Source organism: Geotrypetes seraphini, chromosome 3 (assembly GCF_902459505.1).
Source record: "Geotrypetes seraphini chromosome 3, aGeoSer1.1, whole genome shotgun sequence".
NCBI classification, from domain to species: Eukaryota; Metazoa; Chordata; class Amphibia; order Gymnophiona; family Dermophiidae; genus Geotrypetes; species Geotrypetes seraphini.
In genome coordinates this window covers 116485671-116504764 of record NC_047086.1, presented here as the reverse complement: position 1 = coordinate 116504764, position 19094 = coordinate 116485671, and the positions used below count along the sequence as shown (strand labels likewise).

At 40.5% G+C, this 19094-nt stretch overlaps 1 protein-coding gene across 2 annotated transcripts in view; it reads left to right on the top strand.

Moving 5' to 3' along the window:
- Positions 1–19094, top strand: part of CDC5L (cell division cycle 5 like) — a 175799-nt gene that overhangs the window by 11868 nt on the left and 144837 nt on the right. For both annotated transcript variants that reach the window (XM_033935886.1, XM_033935887.1), the window contains exons 2-3: positions 3406–3509; positions 15298–15459. In XM_033935886.1, coding sequence (XP_033791777.1) covers positions 3406–3509; positions 15298–15459 — 266 coding nt within the window. The remainder of the gene's footprint in view (positions 1–3405; positions 3510–15297; positions 15460–19094) is intronic.

Sequence of the window (19094 nt, the reverse complement as noted above, 5' to 3'; positions counted from 1 at the left end):
GCTAAGAAATGTAAGGTCATGCACCTCGGAAGCGGAAACCCATGCAAGACGTACTTCTTTGAATGGAGAAACTTTAACTAGGACTTCAGCAGAACGAGATTTAGGAGTAATCATTAGTGCAGACATGAAAACTGCCAATCAAGTGGAGAAGGCTTCATCTAAGGCAAGGCAGATATTGGGTTGTATCAATAGAAGTTTCGTCAGCCGAAAGCCTGAAGTCATAATGCCGTTGTACAGGGCCATGGTGAGACCTCATCTGGAGTACTGTGTGCAATTCTGAAGGCCACATTACAGTAAAGATGTGCGCAGAATTGAATCGGTTCAGCGGACGGTCACCAGGATGATCTCGGGGCTCAAGGGTCTCTCGTATGAAGAGAGACTGAACAAATTGCAGCTCTACACTCTCAAGGAACGTAGGGAGAGGGGATACATGATCGAAACATTTAAGTACCTCACGGGACGTGACGAAGTGGAAGATGATATTTTCTTTCTCAAGGGACCCTCGGCCAGAAGAGGGCACCCGCTCAAACTCAGGGGTGGAAAATTTCATGGCTACTCCAGAAAGTATTTCTTCACAGAGAGAGTGGTTGATCATTGGAACAAGCTTCCAGTGCAGGTGATCGAGGCAGACAGCGTGCCAGACTTTAAGAATAAATGGGATACCCATGTGGGATCCTTACGAGGGTCAAGATAAGGAAATTGGGTCATTAGGGCATAGACAGGGGGTAGGTAAGCAGAGTTGGCAGACTTGATGGGCTGTAGCCCTTTTCTGCTGTCATTATCTATGTTTCTATGAAGATGGACATTTTGGCCATCTGGATGTGTCCAGGATTCTGAAGGGAGCATTATGTTTGTATAATCTTGTGCGACAATCATTTCCACCATGGAATGTTGACATTGGGCTGTGATCCCTCAGTAAAATCTGTACGTGCTCTTAAAAGAGGCACAAAGTCCTGGAACAGCCTCCCGACAATCATGAAAACGGAACCCTGTTATCTCAAATTTCGAAAGAAACTAAAGACTTTCCTATTTGACGCAATATATTCCATTGACAATCAGCTTGTTCTTACTCTCAGATTTACTCCCTTCCAATGTAAATTATACTTCAAATATCTCCTCAGTACTTCCCTGTAGAGGACTTCACCCCTTCCTTCTCCCCTTACTATATCTCCTCTCACCCATTTCTTCCATCTTTTGTCAATTACTTGAATTGTACTTCACCTTGAACCTATTTAGGCATAGAGCGATTCACAAATTCTAGATTAGATCACTGATGGACCTGACCGTCAGGACTGTTTTCATGGGAGCCATAGCCTCAGCTAGAAGAGGCTTGAAGCTTCACACACACTCACGTAGAGAGACGTTCTTCTTTTGCCAAAGATGGTGTTGGGGTCCATGTCAATTAGGAGGTCTAGCTGCCTGTGTTCCAGACTATAGGCATAAAGAAAAAGGACAAACGAGGAGAGTTCTCCATTATCTAGAGGTGAGAAATCTTTTTTTGTGTTTTTTAGATCATTTTTTTGTGCTCACCAGTCCTGGAAGACTGGGAAAGTCAGCCTCCAAAGTTCCTATTTACAGATGGATCCACATGACTATTTTGTTGGCATACATTGGCTGTGGTAAACAGTCACCAACCTCTTAGAATGCACATTCCACCAGAAGTGTGGTTTCCTCATGGGCAGCTCCATGGCCCACTTCTCATACTTTCACAAAGTTTTACAGAGTGGACATGTCGGTAGAAAAAGAAATTGCTTTTGTGGTATCTGTGCTAGCAACAGGCTCATCTGCCCTGACCTAGACTTAGGGAACTCCTTTGGTACGTCCTACTTGTCAAAATTCACATCTCTTTTGCATTGGAGAAGATTAGGTCCTTACCTCGATAATCTTCTTTCCAGTATAAAGAGACGTGATCTTGATGACCTGCCCTGTCAGATGTTACTTAGTCTGCTTTCTGTCTCAGACATATATGTGTGTCTCCAGATGCTGGTATTTGAGCTACAAAGAGCATATGAAGATGCTTACTGTAATTCGGATCAACAAGCAAGAAGAGCTAGCAATTAGCTCTATAGATGAACTTTTAGGGGGATTATAGGATTTGCATAAATGTTAGTGCTAGTCGTATTCAGGTAGGTGGCTTGTTTAGTTCCACATTGTTTAGGTTATATGTCTATTGGATTGATTTAAATATTATTGGGCAGAAAATAATTGACTTGGGGAGTTCTCCTTGCCCTCCTTGTTATTTCTCCTTTTTAGGGGTTATCCATAACTTTGGTATGAACTGAGGAGCTGAGCATTGTCTAGGGATACAAGGAGGCAGAGTTGAAAAATGTAGATGATGCCTTTTGATATGCTCATGGAAATCCACTTGTGAAGACTTGTGTCTCTTTTAAGAAGATTATTGAGGTAATAACCTAATTTTCCCTTTCTTTGTTGAAAACAGTCTGTAGCTAGGGAGTCTGTCTCACTTGTAAGACTATAATATCCTGCTTGTTCTCAGAGAAAACTTATTCTCAGAGTTGCTTAACTGTAGCAGGTGTTCTCTGAGGATATTAGAATACATAGTCTTACCTACCCTATCTCCCTCTCCTTTGGAGTTGTATTATATAGACTAACACTTGACTGGCTTGGATCCGTTTGACAGTATGCACAGTACATCATTCTAATAAGTTGTTATAAACAAGCTGGATACATTCCCAGGTGGGCTCTATCAAAAGACATCGCCCTTTTATGTAAAAGTATGTACTGTATCCTCCTGTCTTCAGAGAACACTTGTTAAAGGTAAGTAACTTGGTTGACTCACATGCAGCATTCTACCGTACTGAGAACCAGTTCATGAAATTTTCTAATGCTGCTTTGGAGAGATGAGATGTGAGAGAGAGGGTTCTGAGGAGAGAATAGATAGAGGCCTGAAGAGGGTTGGAGCAGTATGAAGGGAGAGAATAAGTTTTACATTTTTTTGTTCTTGATCTAAAGTACTGTTAAATATCGAGGACAAAAAATATGTTTATATAAGTATGAAATGAAAAAATTTACCATTTATTATATGTTGGGTTTTTTTTGAAGCTGGAGTTGATACATTTTTACTGAAGCCAACTCTTAACTCCACATCTCTGGATGTAAATTGATGTTGCCGGACTTTTAAATCAGAATGCACCTTAAGTTGTTATTTCTTTATCCATTTGCTAAGTAATCTTCATATTACTGCAAATTAACTTTTCATTGGGAATTTAAATTATTAGTGTTTTACATATTGGTTTAGCTGATCTGTTATGTGACTTGTTTAATTCTGTATCATTTCAGTTCTTTTTTTTTTTCTTTGTTTCAGTGAGAAAATCTGGTATATCAAAATTAACTTTCTGTTAAATTTAGTTTTGTAAAACTTTGTACATTTTTTCCCTTTTCAAGGATGAAATTCTTAAAGCAGCTGTTATGAAATATGGCAAAAATCAATGGTCTCGTATTGCTTCCTTGTTGCACAGAAAATCAGCAAAACAGTGTAAAGCTCGATGGTATGTACAATTCTTTATTTGGTTGCTTAGTAAAGATCTTTATCTTAACTTGAAATGGAAGTTTTTTTCACTATTTCTCAAGGCTTTTTTCTTAGCTTGTAAAAATGTGTTGCATTGATATTGTTCTTTTGAATATTCATTTAAAATGTTAGTTCATAGTCCTGGGAAGGCATTATTTAATAACTGCCTATAGATGATCAAGAGGTAAAAGGGGGCATGCAGAGATGCAATGAATTCTTAGCTTTGTTCTTCACTGAGGAAGATGTGGAGTAGATATCTATGTCAGAAATAGTATTCAATGGCAAGTCAGTGATAAGTCAGAGGAACTGAAAAAAATCTCTATAAACCTAGAAGATGTAATGAGGTAACTTGACAAAACAGAGAGTAGCAAATCACCTGGACCAGATTTGTATATGTTAGGGTGGTCCAAAAAACTCAAATTCATGGGACTTGACCGCCACAAGTCTATTTTTGTTCTGTTTCTGGCCACTGTTAAATGTGCCAAATTATAAGCCTTTTGGTGAACATTTAGAGGTCGTTCAATGATTTTTAATTTAATACATAAAATTCAAGTACAAAATTTATATTATTTTTCTATCTAAACCTAAATTGCACTTAGAAAGAAGTTTAAATATATACAGCTGAAGGTAGGCTTTCTGACCTAATGATTTATTATGCATTCTTTGGCCTAATGATTTATTATGCATTGTTCAATGTTCATTGATGACTGGTAACTAATGTCATTATTCCACAGTAAATACAAAATGTTTATGTGCAAACACTGAACAGAAGTCCTACATTCAGTCAGTTTCCATAAGTGTGGCTTTGGAGCAAGTTGGATAGGTCTTTCTGTGCTGAACACCAAGGCAAAGGAGGAACTGCTGCTGCTCTTCATTCTTTGTAAGACTTGAATTATACTGCTGCATTAAGGCAATTGCTCTTTCAGCTGAAACTACTGTCGTCGATGAAGCCGCGTTTTCAAATACTGGTGGTTTGGATCATCTCTCCAGTTTGCAGGATCTTTAACCAGAACTTGTTGAGCCTTTTCTTGTCCATTTGTATCAAGAACACCAAAGAAGACATATGTTCTCTTTGTTATACATGATGCCAGGCCAATGGGACTTGGGAGGGCAGTCGAGACGTTTCACCAAACTTGTGGATTGTGGAAGCTGAAGGTTTTCTACCATCTTTAACTTTACTTCATTGCTTAGTCTGTCTTCCAAAAAGGCCAGACCAGCCAAACTTTTTGACAGGTATCACAGATATCTGCTGAATGTTGTCAATGCAGCCTTGGCAACAGCTTTGTTCGGATATTTCTGGGATTCTGAAAGCAGAAGCAAGTTGTTGAGTGGTGCATTTACAGGGAGCGCTTGTAGATGAAGCTAACAAAGGGAACCAGTTTTTTGATGCCCTGCCTTTCTTTGGCAGTAAGAGAGAACTGTTGTTGAACAGAAATATCTTAATTAGGTAGATGGCTTTTGCCATCCACTGTGCATGGTAGAAGACCTCAGGTACTTGAAATAATGACTTTGCTTTATCTGCATTCGGACAGCTGCCAAAAAAAATAAAAAAAAGAGCTCAAGAAGTTCCTTATAGTCTTCCCTTGGATGTGATGCATTCAAGGCTGTTCTGCGGAAAGTTGAAATTATTTTCTGAAGGACTGAGGTGTCTGCATCAAACATATCTTCCACAGCAACTTCATACAAATCCTGGGTAAGGCAATAATAATAATTGCCAAAATCCAAAATATTTTACCTGTAATAGTTCCAAGTTTTATTTAAAATTTGATACATAAGCTTATCAAATATTTCTAAGTGATTACAATTCTAATATGGGGACAATAACATATATGGGCAATTCCAAACAGACATACAATACTGTACTGGTACAAGATGGGAAAGGGGAAGAACTATTTGGTGATAGTGGAAGAAAAATATATAGGGTAAGAACAACAAGGAGGGAAAAGAGTAAAAATAGAAGTATGGATAAAGGCTATCAAAAAATTTAAACGATGCAAATTATATCTTGATTCTTGAAGGTAGGTTTTTGAAGGCATCTGCATAAAGGAAACTTTTGAGAGAACCTTTGAACCTGTTTCTTTTCTCAGGTAGACTGGTAGGGTGTCCCAAAGCTGGGGGTCTGTAACCAAAAAAATGGCAGCGCACCTTGTACTAATGATTTTCAAGGAAGGAATGGAAAGAAGATGATGTTCATTTGATCTTAATGTCCTGGACGGAGTGTAGGGTATAAGAAGTTGATCAAGAAATGCAGATGATTTTGATAACCGAATTTTGAAAATTATAAGAGCTATTTTATAAGTGATTCTATATGAGATTGGAAGCCAGTGGGCATTCTTCAAAAGGGGTGTTATATGGTCAAACTTTTTTGAATTTGCAATAACTTTTATTGCTGTTTTTTGAATTATTTGTAATCTTCTTAATTCTTTTTGCAAAATACCTTTGTATAATGAATTGTAGTTGTCTAGCCATAAAATCACAAGTGAATGAAGAATGTTTAAAGCTGTTGGTTCCAACACCTTAGGTAGTGATCTGATGATACGTATTTTATAAAAGCAATTTTTAACCACTACGCTGATCTGGTCATGGTAAAAAAGCTTTTGATGAAGGACTACTTCCAGGATTTTTATAGAGCTGACAGTTGGTAACAGAATATTATTTAGATGTATTTGAGAAGGTATTGTAAGACCTTTCCATGTGAACAGAATATTTTTTGATTTGGATATATTAATTGCCAACATATTATCTTTGAGTCACTGACTAATTTGCTCTAATTTTGTTTATATTAATTATATTGTTGTAATCATCAGTTTCCATAGGATGCAGAAGTTGTATGTTTTCTGTGTAGGCGTAAACCGAGAACCCGATAGATTGAATAGAAGCAATGAAAGAATGGAGCCTTGAGGAATTCCATAAGAATTGATGTACATATTTGAAGTCGAGCTATTGAAAGTTACTTTGGAAGAGCGATCTGAAAAATATGAGCGGAACCAGCACAGTACTTGATTGGAGATGCCAATGGAAGATAATCTACTGATGAGTAGGTGATGATAGATGGTATTGAAGGCCGAGGATAAATCAAGGGAGATCAAAAGGATGGACTTGTGATGATCCAAAAATACTGAATGTTAGTTGTTATGCCAGTCATAGAATGTTCCGTCGAGTGATTGGTCTGGTTGGGATGCAATATATGTGTTTTGTTAATGAAAATCTGTAATTTGATTAAAGACTGCATTTTTAAACTAGTTTAGCAAGGAAAGGAATGTTGGCTATTGAATGGTAGTTTGATTCTTCTTCAGGGGATTCATTGTGGTTTTTAATAATTGGGTGAATGGATGACTTTCCAGGCTTCTGTTACTGATCAATTTATGAATGAAAGGGCTGAAAAAAAGAGAAGAAATACTTAAGTAGAAAAGGTAGGATCAAGTCTGAACTTGATCTCTTGGTGTTAATACTTTGTAGAAGTCTTTTAAGATCCTCTAAAGTTGGTATATTGAAGATGGCACATTTTGAAATAGGGAGCTTTGAGACTTGCTCATCATCAGTGGTAGAAGAACTTACTTTCCCTAGCAACAGCAGCAGATGAATCCAGAGACCAATGGGATAGCTCACATCTACCAGCAGGCAGAGATAGAGAAACTGATTAACAGGTGGTCCTATTGGCTGGCACTCCTCCTGTTTATCTAGTATTCTCTATCTCCCAGCAGGAAAAGGTCACTATTCAACTAGCTCCTGAATTCTGGCTGTGGCTGGAACTTTATTTTCTCCTGTTGAGGTTTCTCTTCAGTGAGACTGCCATTCTATTTCTCCTGTTGAGGTTTCTCTTCAGTGAGACTGCCATTCTGTTTCTCCTGTTGAGGTTTCTCTTCAGTGAGACTGCCATTCTATTTCTCCTGTTGAGGTTTCTCTTCAGTGAGACTGCCATTCTGTTTCTCCTGTTGAGGTTTCTCTTCAGTGAGCTGGCAATGCTATTTCTCTTCAGTGAGACAGGGGTGTCCGGCTGAATGGTGCCGGCTTTAGGGGTTACACCTGGGCCCCCCCAGGTCCCTGCCTCATCCTCCCTCCATTGCTAGAGGGTCTGACTGGGTCTCAATTTTTTTCTTCTTTCCCTTCTCTGTTAAAAAAAAAAGAGATCACAGTTGTTACATTCTGCCATGCTTTTGCTGCAAACTGGATTCAACCGGCCCTAACAACTAGCTTGTGAGTATGTCTGGCTTTTACGGTTGTTTGAACTTCAGGTTCTGTTTGGGAGTCTTAGTACTGTGGGTTCGGTTATCATACATTTAAGGCATGGATATTTTATTGAGGCTAAGTTTTATGACTAGAAATCCGTGGAGGGAGCCGGGACTTCCCGCCCTTTGCATGCACGCGCTTGGTTTCCTTGTTGGTTACAGTGCGGCAGTAGCAGTGCGATTTCTTGCTCGCACTTGTTCCCATTGTTGGGTTTCAGTGCAGCAGTAGTCCTGTTTATTCTGAGGCTCTCTTTCATCGGTGTTTGTTACGGCCATGTGCAGCTGTTTGTGCAGGTGCCGGTTTATAGCAGCATGAGATGGGACATGTTTTTTCCGGAGCTGTGGGCCGTTCTTCTGGTTATTCCCTGAGTCTGATTTTATTTCTATGCAAGCCGCGACAGGGTAAATTTTGCGGGGCTTGAATCCAACTAAGTTTCTAGGAGCGTTGATGCAGCGGCCACGTGTCAGTAAGAATCCGGCGTGCGCTTGGGTCTCCGGCGATGGCCGGAGAGCTGCAGCGTTCCAGTAGTTTGTTTCCAGCTGACTTTGGTCAGGGTATGCCGGGGCTTCTCTCCTTTCCGGTTCAGACAAGTTGTATGTGTGTCACCAGCTTTGGGACAAGCTTGGGCAGCTTTATATGTCTATGTCTGTGTTCCTGCTGTACTCCCTTGAAGGAAGCTGCTTGTTTAATCGGACTCTGGGGTTAGCACTCAAAGGGGTTTACCAGAGAGACTCTGCCCTGTGCTAGGTCACCCAGTCTCGGTTTGTCTCCGGACTGGGGTGACATACGGCAACTCACCGCACGGTGAGATCAGCAGTAAGATAGTGCCCTGTATTTCACACAGGTATCTCATTGTCTCTCTTGGGGTCCCTGCAGATTGAGCCTTTGTCTGTTGGTAACTGTTCTTATTTGGGCCTCTGTGCTGAGCTGCATGTGTCTAGTAGTTGCACAGGATATATATGCCCAAAGGTAGTACAAACAGTTTCCAAGTTCGGGCTGTCTCTATGGGCATAATGACACTGCGCATCTTCCTGCGGCCAGGACTCTCTTTCTCTATTTCTGAGGGGGCCTGGACTTCAGATTTCCATGCTTATCACGCTGGTTTCTCCTGTCACCATTTTCTCATGGCACATGCTAGACGGGCCTCCCGACCAGACAGGAAGGGCTGTACAGCTCCTTTTAACCAGGAGCCAGTTACCTATTCTATCAAACCCGCGGAGGATCACGCGCTATGTGGCTGTTAGCCTCATCCCTGAAGCTCTCATTAGCGATGTGAGCTTTGTCTGATACCTGTAAGGATGCTGTTGTTTTCCACGGGGCGGTAGATGCAGCATCTTGATGAGTGTAGTATGTATTCACTTTAAAGGACATACGTATTTCGCTCATGTTGCATGGGGTTAGTACTGTTTTCATGGTTCCAGTATATTCCTCTTTACATTGTGAAACTTAATTTTCCTAGGAGAATCTTCTTGCAGATCCTACATTCTCATCCTGCCATTCCCTAACCTTCTGCACTTCATTCTGAGGGGATCTTGACTTCTTTCAATGACTCTTCAGGCTTTCTCATGAGGGAGAAGACGCTATAATGTCAGGTCAGGGGGCTGTGAAAATTTTTCAGGATGCTTGCATCTTTGCATCCTCCTCAGGTTTCCAGTTCGTTCTTGGAGTCTCTATGTTTTGTGTTTCCCTTTTCAGTGTTACTTGTCCTCAGGACAGTTCTTGTAGTTCTTCGGGAACTAAGGGACGTTGTTCCACTTACTGCATGGTGCCCGAGACGGGGGCTTTGGGCAGGCTGGATCCCATTCTTCTGAATTAGATATAGTGGAACTAGACAAGGTTCAAAGAGTGACCAAGATGATAAAGGGATGGAACTCCTCTCATATGAGGAAAGAATATAAAGGTTAGGGCTTTTCATCTTGGAAAAGAGACGGCTGAGGGGAGATATGATTGAAGTCTACAAAATTCCGAGTGGTGTAGAACGGGTACAAGTGGATCAGTTTTTTTTGTTGGATTTTTTTAACCCCATCAAAAGTTACAAAGACTAGGGGATACTCAGAGTTATAGGGAAATACTTTTAAAACCAATAGGAGGAAATATTTTTTTCATTTGGGGAATAGTTAAGCTCTGGAATTCGTTACCAGAGGTTGTGGGTAAGAGCGGTTAATGTAGCTAGTTTTAAGAAAGGTTTGGACAATTTCCTGGAAGAAAAGTCCATTGTCTGTTATTGAGACAGACATGAGAGATGCCACTGCTTGCCCTGGATTGTTGCTACTTTTTGGGTTTTTGCCAGGTACTAGAGACCTGGATTGGCCACTGTGAGGAATGAACTACTGGACTAGATGGACCATTGTTTTGACCCTGTAAGGTTGTTTTTACAGCTAGTAGATTTGTATTTAGGCTTGTCCACTTCATATCAAAGATTGGTGATGGGGGAATCCTGCCCCTCTTTGGTTCAAGGTTGGTCTTTGCTTTGTTACAAGAGAGGAATATTTAGCAAATGTGCTGCACTTTTTATAAATAGCTGAGGATAAATTATCCTTGTTTTCTTTATTTTTGGGTTTTTTCCCTTATTTCTGATGTAACTATTTCTCTCTTAATGAGGGCTTGATGGATTTCCTGTAAGATAATATTTTCTTTGTCTTAAAATGTTATAGTGATATATATTTTCTTTTTTTGTGAAATTGTGTATACAATTGAAAATAAAATAATAATAAAAAAGTACAGAGTGATACATTTGAAGATTAGAAATCTGAGGGGGCCTTATATGTTAGGAGGTGAGATGCTGATATGCACGGATGAGGAGAGGGACCTTGGGGTGATGATGTCTGAGTATCTGAAGGTGATGAAACAGTGTTAAAAGGTGGTGGCTGTAGCCAGAAGGATGCTATGCTATATAGAGAAAGGTGTAATCAGCAGAAGAAAGGAGGAGTTGATGCCCCTATATAAGTCATTAGAGTACTGTGTTCAGTTTTGGAGGTTGTATCTGGCTAAGGATATGAGAACAACAAACTGACAAATCAGTTTCATGGTTGGCTACAGCGCAGCTTGTAAAGCGCTTCTCTATGACTGACTGCAAATCAAATTGGCCATAGGAAGGGGGGTGAGCTGTGATTCAAAGAAAGGCTTGGTGACAACGTTTGTGAGTAGGGAAGGACTATATCGTTTTTGCACACTCCAACAAGACCCAGAAACACGGCAGTTCTTGCTTACATACTGCAATCAACTCCATATCTGAAACTTCCTTCAGGAGGCTGATGATGAGTATATGAATTTTGCTTGATAATGTCTACTTCAGGACCTTCAAGACAACTTATTACTTTTGCATTGACAGACCTTGTATGCTATTGTTTTTATGCTGATATCTCACACTGTTCATTTAAGATAATATACACCAGTATCACCTGAAGAAGGCATTTTATAGATGCCGAAACTGGGTTCCTAGTTGGGACGTTTATAAAACGGACTACTGTGACATTCATCTCCCAGCTCAAGATTGTTGAGATATGCACAGAGACAGTTTGTATTGATATTTATTTCTGCAATAAATCACCAGACATCGTACTTGCCTTTATTTTATCCCAGGACAAGCATATTCTCTACATGTTGGTGACGTCACCCACGCAGCCCCGTCGCGGACAGCTTTTCAAGCAAACTTGATTGAAGATCTTTAAGTTTGCTAGTGCTGCACCGCGCATGCTTAAGATGTTTTTCAAGTATGGGGACATACCTTTCCTGATGAACACTATAAGAATATTTTCAGATGTTTCTCGATCCACCCGAAATAGGCATAAGCTCCACAGTCCTTGATTGGTTCTCGAAATTCCTACGCTTCCGCTCCTACACCGTAAACACAAACGGTTCCTCATCCCCCGCCTGGAAGCCGAAATGTGGAGTCCCGCAAGGCTCACCCCTCTCTCCTATTCTTTTCAACATCTACATGTCCTCTCTGAAACTCCTTCATCTATCCCCCCTAGAAACTCTCTACTCCTATGCTGACGACATCCTCATCCTCCTCGAAACCGACGCGAACCTCTCGAACCTCACTGAGAACATCTCCACATGTATTACGAACCTCCAATCCTGGGCCCAATCTGTACAAATGAAACTGAATGAGTCCAAAACCAAACTCCTTTGGCTCGGCCCAATTTCAGATCATTTACCCACCTCCATCCCTCTACCTTCCGGCCCCACTCTTCATCTTGAGTTTTCAAGCAAAGTCCTAGGCATCATCTTAGACTCCTCTCTCTCCTTCAACGATCACCTCAACTCCCTGGTAAAAAAATGCTTCTTTAGCCTCCATATGTTAAGAAAAGTAAGATCTTGCTTTCATTATTCTCATTTCGCCATACTCGTCCAATCCACCATCCTCTCTAGACTAGACTACTGCAACTCCATCTATATAAGCCTAACTAAGAAAAACCTCCATAGACTTCAGCTAATTCAGAACGCCGCTGCCAAGCTTATTTTCGCAAAAGGCAAGTTTGATCACGTTTCCCCACTCCTCTCCAAGCTTCACTGGCTCCCAGTATACTCCAGAGTCCTCTATAAATGTGCCTGCTTAGCCTTCAAGATTCTACATGGCGTCCTTCCTCCCGTTATCCCACTCTTCTGGAATTCATCAAACCCGCTCTCTTCTAGACCCCCCCAAAAACTGAAACTATCTTTCCCATCTATAAAAGGTATATCCCGCGCAGGAAAACTTGGAACATCCCTCCCCTTTAGAACCACTGAACTCTGGAACAACCTCTCATCCCCGCTCAGAAATTCTAGCTCCTTCCAATCCTTCCGTAAACGCTTGAAAACTTGGCTCTTCTCAAAAATCTAATCTCCTCCCGTTCTCTAGTACCCTGCCCCTCTCTATCCTCTCAGTCCCTCTCCTATACCCCTTCTTTGTAATTCCTTTCCTCTTAACCTCTGTAAACCGTACCGAGCTCTGCGCATGCGGAGATGGTGCGGTATACAAACCTAATGGTTTAGTTTAGTTTAGAGACCCCCGGCAGTTCAGTTGGGGGCGACTTTTGTTTTAAGATACCCCTGCAAGTGTGTGATAATTTATAAGAATGATAGATATATTTTCTTTGAACCGCAACAGCTGTCTAAATTTGTCTCAGCTAGAGAGCAATTAACTTCTACTACATGAATTTTGCTGTTTCTAAGACAACTCAAGGATGTTTGCTACTTGTTTAGAGCAATCAGGTCTACATTTTTTGTTTCCTATTATTTGATTTACTATGTTTAATTTCAGTTATATTTAAGCTACGTCCCCAATTATAGTGGACTAACTATATCTTGTGTTGAGGAGATTTCTTTTAAAGAATTTGGGTCTTTGTATTTCATCTACACAATATTTTTTCCTACTTGACTTGTAATGATGTCAAATGTTAAAATATAAATAAATAAATAATTTATTTTTTTTTAACAAAGAACAATACTGGGCAGACTTATACGTTCTATGGCCCAGAAATATCAAAGGAAAAAGATTATTTAATTTAATCATGTACTCGTATAATGCATGTATCTATTGGATAGACTGGATGGACCATTCAGGTCTTTATCTGCTATCATTTACTATGTTTCAAAAGATCTAACATATTATTTTAATGAGCAACATTTTGTTTATTTATATTTATTTATTTTTAGAATTTACATACCGTCTATACCAGGGGTAGGCAATTCCGGTCCTCGAGAACCACAGAAAGGTCGGGTTTTTAGGATATCCACAATAAATATATATATGAGATGGATTTGCATGCACTGCCTTCTTGAGATGCAAATCTATCTCATGCATATTTATTGTGGATATCCTGAAAACTTGACCTGCCTGTGGCTCTTTAGGACCAGAATTGCCTATCCCTGGTCTATACCTAGACTGTTTCCATATGCAACTACAAACAGGAGAGCTGTATCATCATAGCATTTTTCTCCCAAATTGACCTTTTATTTGATTAGTGTAGCAATTGCCTTATAGAAACACAGATACAAAGAGTTGCGTTTTCAATAATTTCTTTAACTTTAGCCAGTCACCATACAAATATAATTAACCCAATAGTTCATTTTGATGTTTGGGGGTCTGCAGAGAGAAGGAACTGAAATATTCATTCTGATGACTTCGGGTCTACTAATACAGTGCTTATCTACCATCTCCTGGAGGTATACCTAGCTAGTTAGCATTTCAGGATATCCACAGTGAATACACTTCTCCCTCCGTATTCGCGGTTTCGATTATTCGCACTTTTTTTGGCCGCTGACTCTGCCCCCAAAACGTCACATTAGGTTCTCATAGCAGGAATCCTGCAGTGCACCAAGTACCAAGTCACAAATAAATAATAATAACAGGTAAAGCTGTAAATCGCTCGAGGTGTTAGTGGTTCATAACAACCCCGCTGGAGGTCCAACCAAGCCTGGTTTCTGAGACTCAAAGCAGACCCGACAGAGATCAATTTAGATTGAAACAAATCAAAGTCATTCAAAGCTTCCACCAAAGCGGTGAAGTACGGAGAGGCTGGAGGGGGGGTCACCATTTCCGCCCCCATGGTACCTCATTACCTGGAAAAACAGTATGAATTTGATCACTTACGTTGGTTTGTAATTGTACCTTTGGACTTTAGAGGGGACAAAGCTGCCCGCATCCAATAGCGGCTTGAACAATCTATTGGCTCCCTCAGTTTTTTGGACACCTCCCTCACTTGTCTTTCTGATTGGCTCTTTAGGTCTTTACTCCACCTTATAGTGTAGTCTGCGCCGCCCGTGCGTTTCCACTCTTCTCCGTACTTCACCGTACTTTACCGCTTCGGCGGCAGCTTTGAATGACTTTGATTTGTTTCAGTCTAAATTGATCTCTGTTGGGTCTGCTTCAAGTCCCAGAAACCAGGCTTGGTTGGTCCTCCAGCGGGATTGTTATGAACCACTAACACCTCGAGCGATTTACAGCTTTCCCTGACCAACATTCAAAAGTTAAGTTTGGAGTCTTTTGCTGGGGGGGGTGGTGGTGTTTCATAGCAGGTGTGCAGGTGCGGTGAGATAATTTAAGCTCCCATACCAGTTCTGTTAGCGCTGGGGATTCTTCTCCTTTAAAATTCATTCGTGTCCCCTTCTCAAATGCATTGACGATATTCGCGGTTTCAATACAATAATGATGTCACTTCCCCAAAACCTAGAATAACACATTGAAAAGTTATTTGTGGTTCTTCCATATTCGCGCCTATACCCGGAACGCATCCACCACCGATACGGTGGGAGAAGTGTATGTGTGAGAGAGAGGTGGATACAAGAAGCATTTATTTATATGCAAGTTTACCTCATGCATTTTAATTGTTGATATCCTGAAATCCTGATTGGATAGGTATGCCTCCAGGAAAGGGTAGAAAAGCATTGCAATAGAGGAAATGGCATATAAAAGTATAGTTTTAATATAACTGGAGGTAAAACATCTTCCTGAAAGATTGTTGCTACACCATTAATCTGTGTGATTTTTGTAATCCTTTCACTGAATAGATAACAGCATTTTAGATTTGGTGCTGGTTCTGTCTCTAAAATAGGTATGAATGGCTGGATCCAAGTATCAAAAAAACAGAATGGTCACGTGAAGAAGAGGAAAAATTATTGCATCTGGCCAAGTTAATGCCAACCCAGTGGAGAACCATAGCACCAATCATCGGAAGAACAGCTGCACAGTGTTTGGAACATTATGAATTTCTACTGTAAGTAAAGTGGTTTAAAATTATTCTATTTTATTATAAGCAATATTTTTGCTTTACATAGAAATATACATAGAAATATCATGAACCATGGGTATAGTGCATGTATTTCCTATTCTTTTAGTCAATGTATTAACATAAAGATATAGGGGTTTAAAATCATCACTACTGTTTGCAGCCCCAAGTATTAGGACTACTGAATGTGTGGCAGTTCGGGTTTGAATTGTCTGCACCTGGAAGGAAGAGGTCTTCAAGAAAACAGGCTGGCTCCTGTGAAACTGCAAGACTGCCTGTTCAAGGGGTTTGGGAGTTTCTGAAAGCTCAGCACTGTAAGAGACCATGACAACTCCTGGACTCCCTGGAGGGTGGTCTTAGGAAAATGATCTCATACCAGAGGAAATTTAAAACCTGTTCTTGGGTAGCAAATTTGTATTTTGGTCTATCTCCTACCAACTGACTAGTGCATATGGATTATTAGATCTGAATCCATCCAACAAGGAGGATTCTATAACATCTGAAAATCTGTACCACGAGGAGATGATATTTTTTTTAATTGAAATTTTTATTGGGTTTTTTAAATTTTTCGGTCACCCCTTATACCTGATAATTTTTGGATAATGAAGATGTTCTTCCAAAATAGACACACAGAATTTGGGGTTTAAAAACTCAGATTTTCCCAGATGTTTTGCTTGAGACTCAAAAGTGAAGAAGACAATTCTTGATGCTAAAACCTGGAGTTTTGCTTATAGGGGATACCTTTTATTTAAGACACCTTTGTAAATGTGTAGTTAAATATAAATCCATAAATATGTATTTTTTGAACCTTCCTGCCTGGTCCTACACTGCTTTGTGATTGGCTGCAGTCAGTAACTGACTGCAGCCAATCACAGAGTGGAGCGACCAGGCAGGAAGTGCAAAGGTCACTCTCCTGCGTTGTGCATCGCTCTTCTAAGACAAAGGCAGCTGTTCAGGAGACTGCGCTGCACCACCACCACTAAAAAAGGTATGGGGGGGGGGGGGCACGCACAATTTATTTGGTCCATAAGACACACCTTGTTTTCCACCCCCTTTTTGGGGGTGGAAAAAGTACATCTTATGGTCTGAAAAATACAGTAATAATCATGATGCTTAGCCACAGAAATTTCCATTTTCCCCAGGGACACCAATTTGACCGTCCACTCATCCTGTGAGAGGACTGTACTATTTTTCCAATATTTTGCAATTAGACATTTGGCAGCCACCAAACCTATATGAAGAAGTTTAGTTTGCCATTTGTGAGTACAAATATTAAACAAGCCCAGCAAGTAACTCTGAGGTGCGTCCTTGACTGGTTTACCTATTATAGTAGATAGAGTTTGTATCACCCCACTCCAAAACAGTTTCAAAATCTGACATTCCCACCATATATGTAAAAATGTGCCCCCTGATGTGCTGCATCTCCAACAGGTATTTGACACTTGGGGATACATCCTGTGTAATATTTCTGGTGTATGATACCATCTTGTCATCACCTTATAGGCATTTTCTTGTACTAATGCGCATGATGAAGCCTTATAAACCTCCCCACAAACATCAGCCCAGTCCTTAGATGGCAAAGCCAGGCCCAAATGCCTTTCCAATTGTTTCATAGGAACTTAAGAAAATAAGAATAGCCTTACTGGGTCAGACCAGTGGTCAATCAAGCCCAGAAGCCTGTTCTCATGGTCGCCAATCGAAGTCACTAGCACTTGGCCAAAACCCAAGGTGTAGCAATATTCCATGCTACCGATACAGGGCAAGCAGTGGCTTCCCCCATGTCTTTCTCAATAATCGACTATGCACTTTTCCACTAGGAACTTGTCCAAACCTTTCTTAAAACCAGCTACTCTATCCGCTCTTACCACATCTTCTGGCAATGCGTTCCAGAGCTTAACTATTCTCTGAGTGAAAAAAATTTCCTCTAATTGGTTTTAAAAGTATTTCCAGGTAACTTCATCGAGTGTCCCCAAGTCTTTGTAATTTTTGATGGAGTGAAAAAATCGATGCACTTGTACCTGTTCTACTCCACTCAGATTTATAAGACTTCAATTATATCTCCCCTCAGCCGTCTCTTTTCCAAGCTGAAGATCCCTAACCGTTTGTCTTTCCTCATACGAGAGGAGTTCCATCCCCTTTACCATCTTGGTTGCTCTTCTTTGAATCTTTTCTAGCGCCACTATATCTTTCATGAGATAGGGAGACCAGAATTGAACACAGTACTCCAGATGAGGTCCCACCATGGAGCGATACAGGGGCATTATAACATTTTTAGTCTTGTTAACCATCCCTTTTTAAATAATTCCTAGCATCCTATTTACTTTTTTGGTCGCCGCAGCACATTGGGCTGAAGATTTCATTGTATTGTCTATGATGATACCCAGATCCTTTTCTTGGGCGCTAATCCCCAAGGTGGACCCTAGCATCTGGTAACTGTGATTCAGGTTATTCTTCCCAATGTACATCACTTTGCATTTGTCCACATTAAATTTAATCTGCCATTTCGACGCTCAGTCTTCCAATTTCCTAAGGTACGCCTGCAATTTTTCACAATCCGCATACTTCTTAACAATTTTGAACAGTTTAGTGTCATCTGCAAATTTAATCACCTCACTCGTCGTCCCAATTTCCAGATCATTTATAAATAAGTTAAATAGCACTGGTCCCAGTACAGACCCCTGCGGCACTCCTCCATTGCAAAAAAATGTTCATTTAACCATACCCTCTGTTTTCTATCTGATAACCAATTCCTAATCAAGAACTGAACTTTGCCACCTATCCCATGACACTTTAATTTTCTCAGGAGCCTCTCGTGAGGAACATTATCAAAAGCTTTCTGAAAATGTAGATACACTATATCAACTGGCTCACCTTTATCCACATGTTTATTCACACCTTCAAAGAAGTCAAGCAGATTTGTGAGGCAAGATCTCCTTCAGCTGAACCCATGCTGACTCCGTCTCATTAAATCATGTTTGTCTACTCATTCTACAATTTTATTTTTTATAATCGTTTGTACCATTTTGCACGGCATTGAAGTGAGGCTTACCGGTCTGTAATTTCCCAGATCTGCCCTGGAGCCTTTTAAAAAAATTGGCGTGACGCCTCCAGTCTTCAGGTACTACAGATGATTTTAGCGACAGGTTACAGATCACTAACAGCATGTTAGCATTTTCATTTTTGAGTTCTTTTAATACCCTGGTATGTATACCATCCGGGCCTGGCGATTTATCACTTTTTAACTTGTTGATTTGGCTCAGTACATCTTCCAGATTCACTGAGATTTCTTTCAGTTCCTCTGCATCATCACCCTTGAAAACCATTTCCGGTTCAGGTAGATCTCTTAAATCTTCTTCCATAAAGATCGAAGCAAAGAATTCATTCAGTCTTTCTGCTATATGGCCTTATCTTCCCTCGCCCTAATATGTTCTGTCTCTTCCATCTGATACTGGTGGAGCTCCGCCAGTCCTCACTGCAGCCGAGGAAACACTTGTGGATGTTGTGTGCTCATAGGGGAAGATTCTAAAGGGTGCAGCCGCTCCTTTAATCCTAGACCCCGTTGAGCTCTCTGCCTCTTAAATTGCACCTCCATTTAATAAGAACCCCCCCCCTAACTACCACCT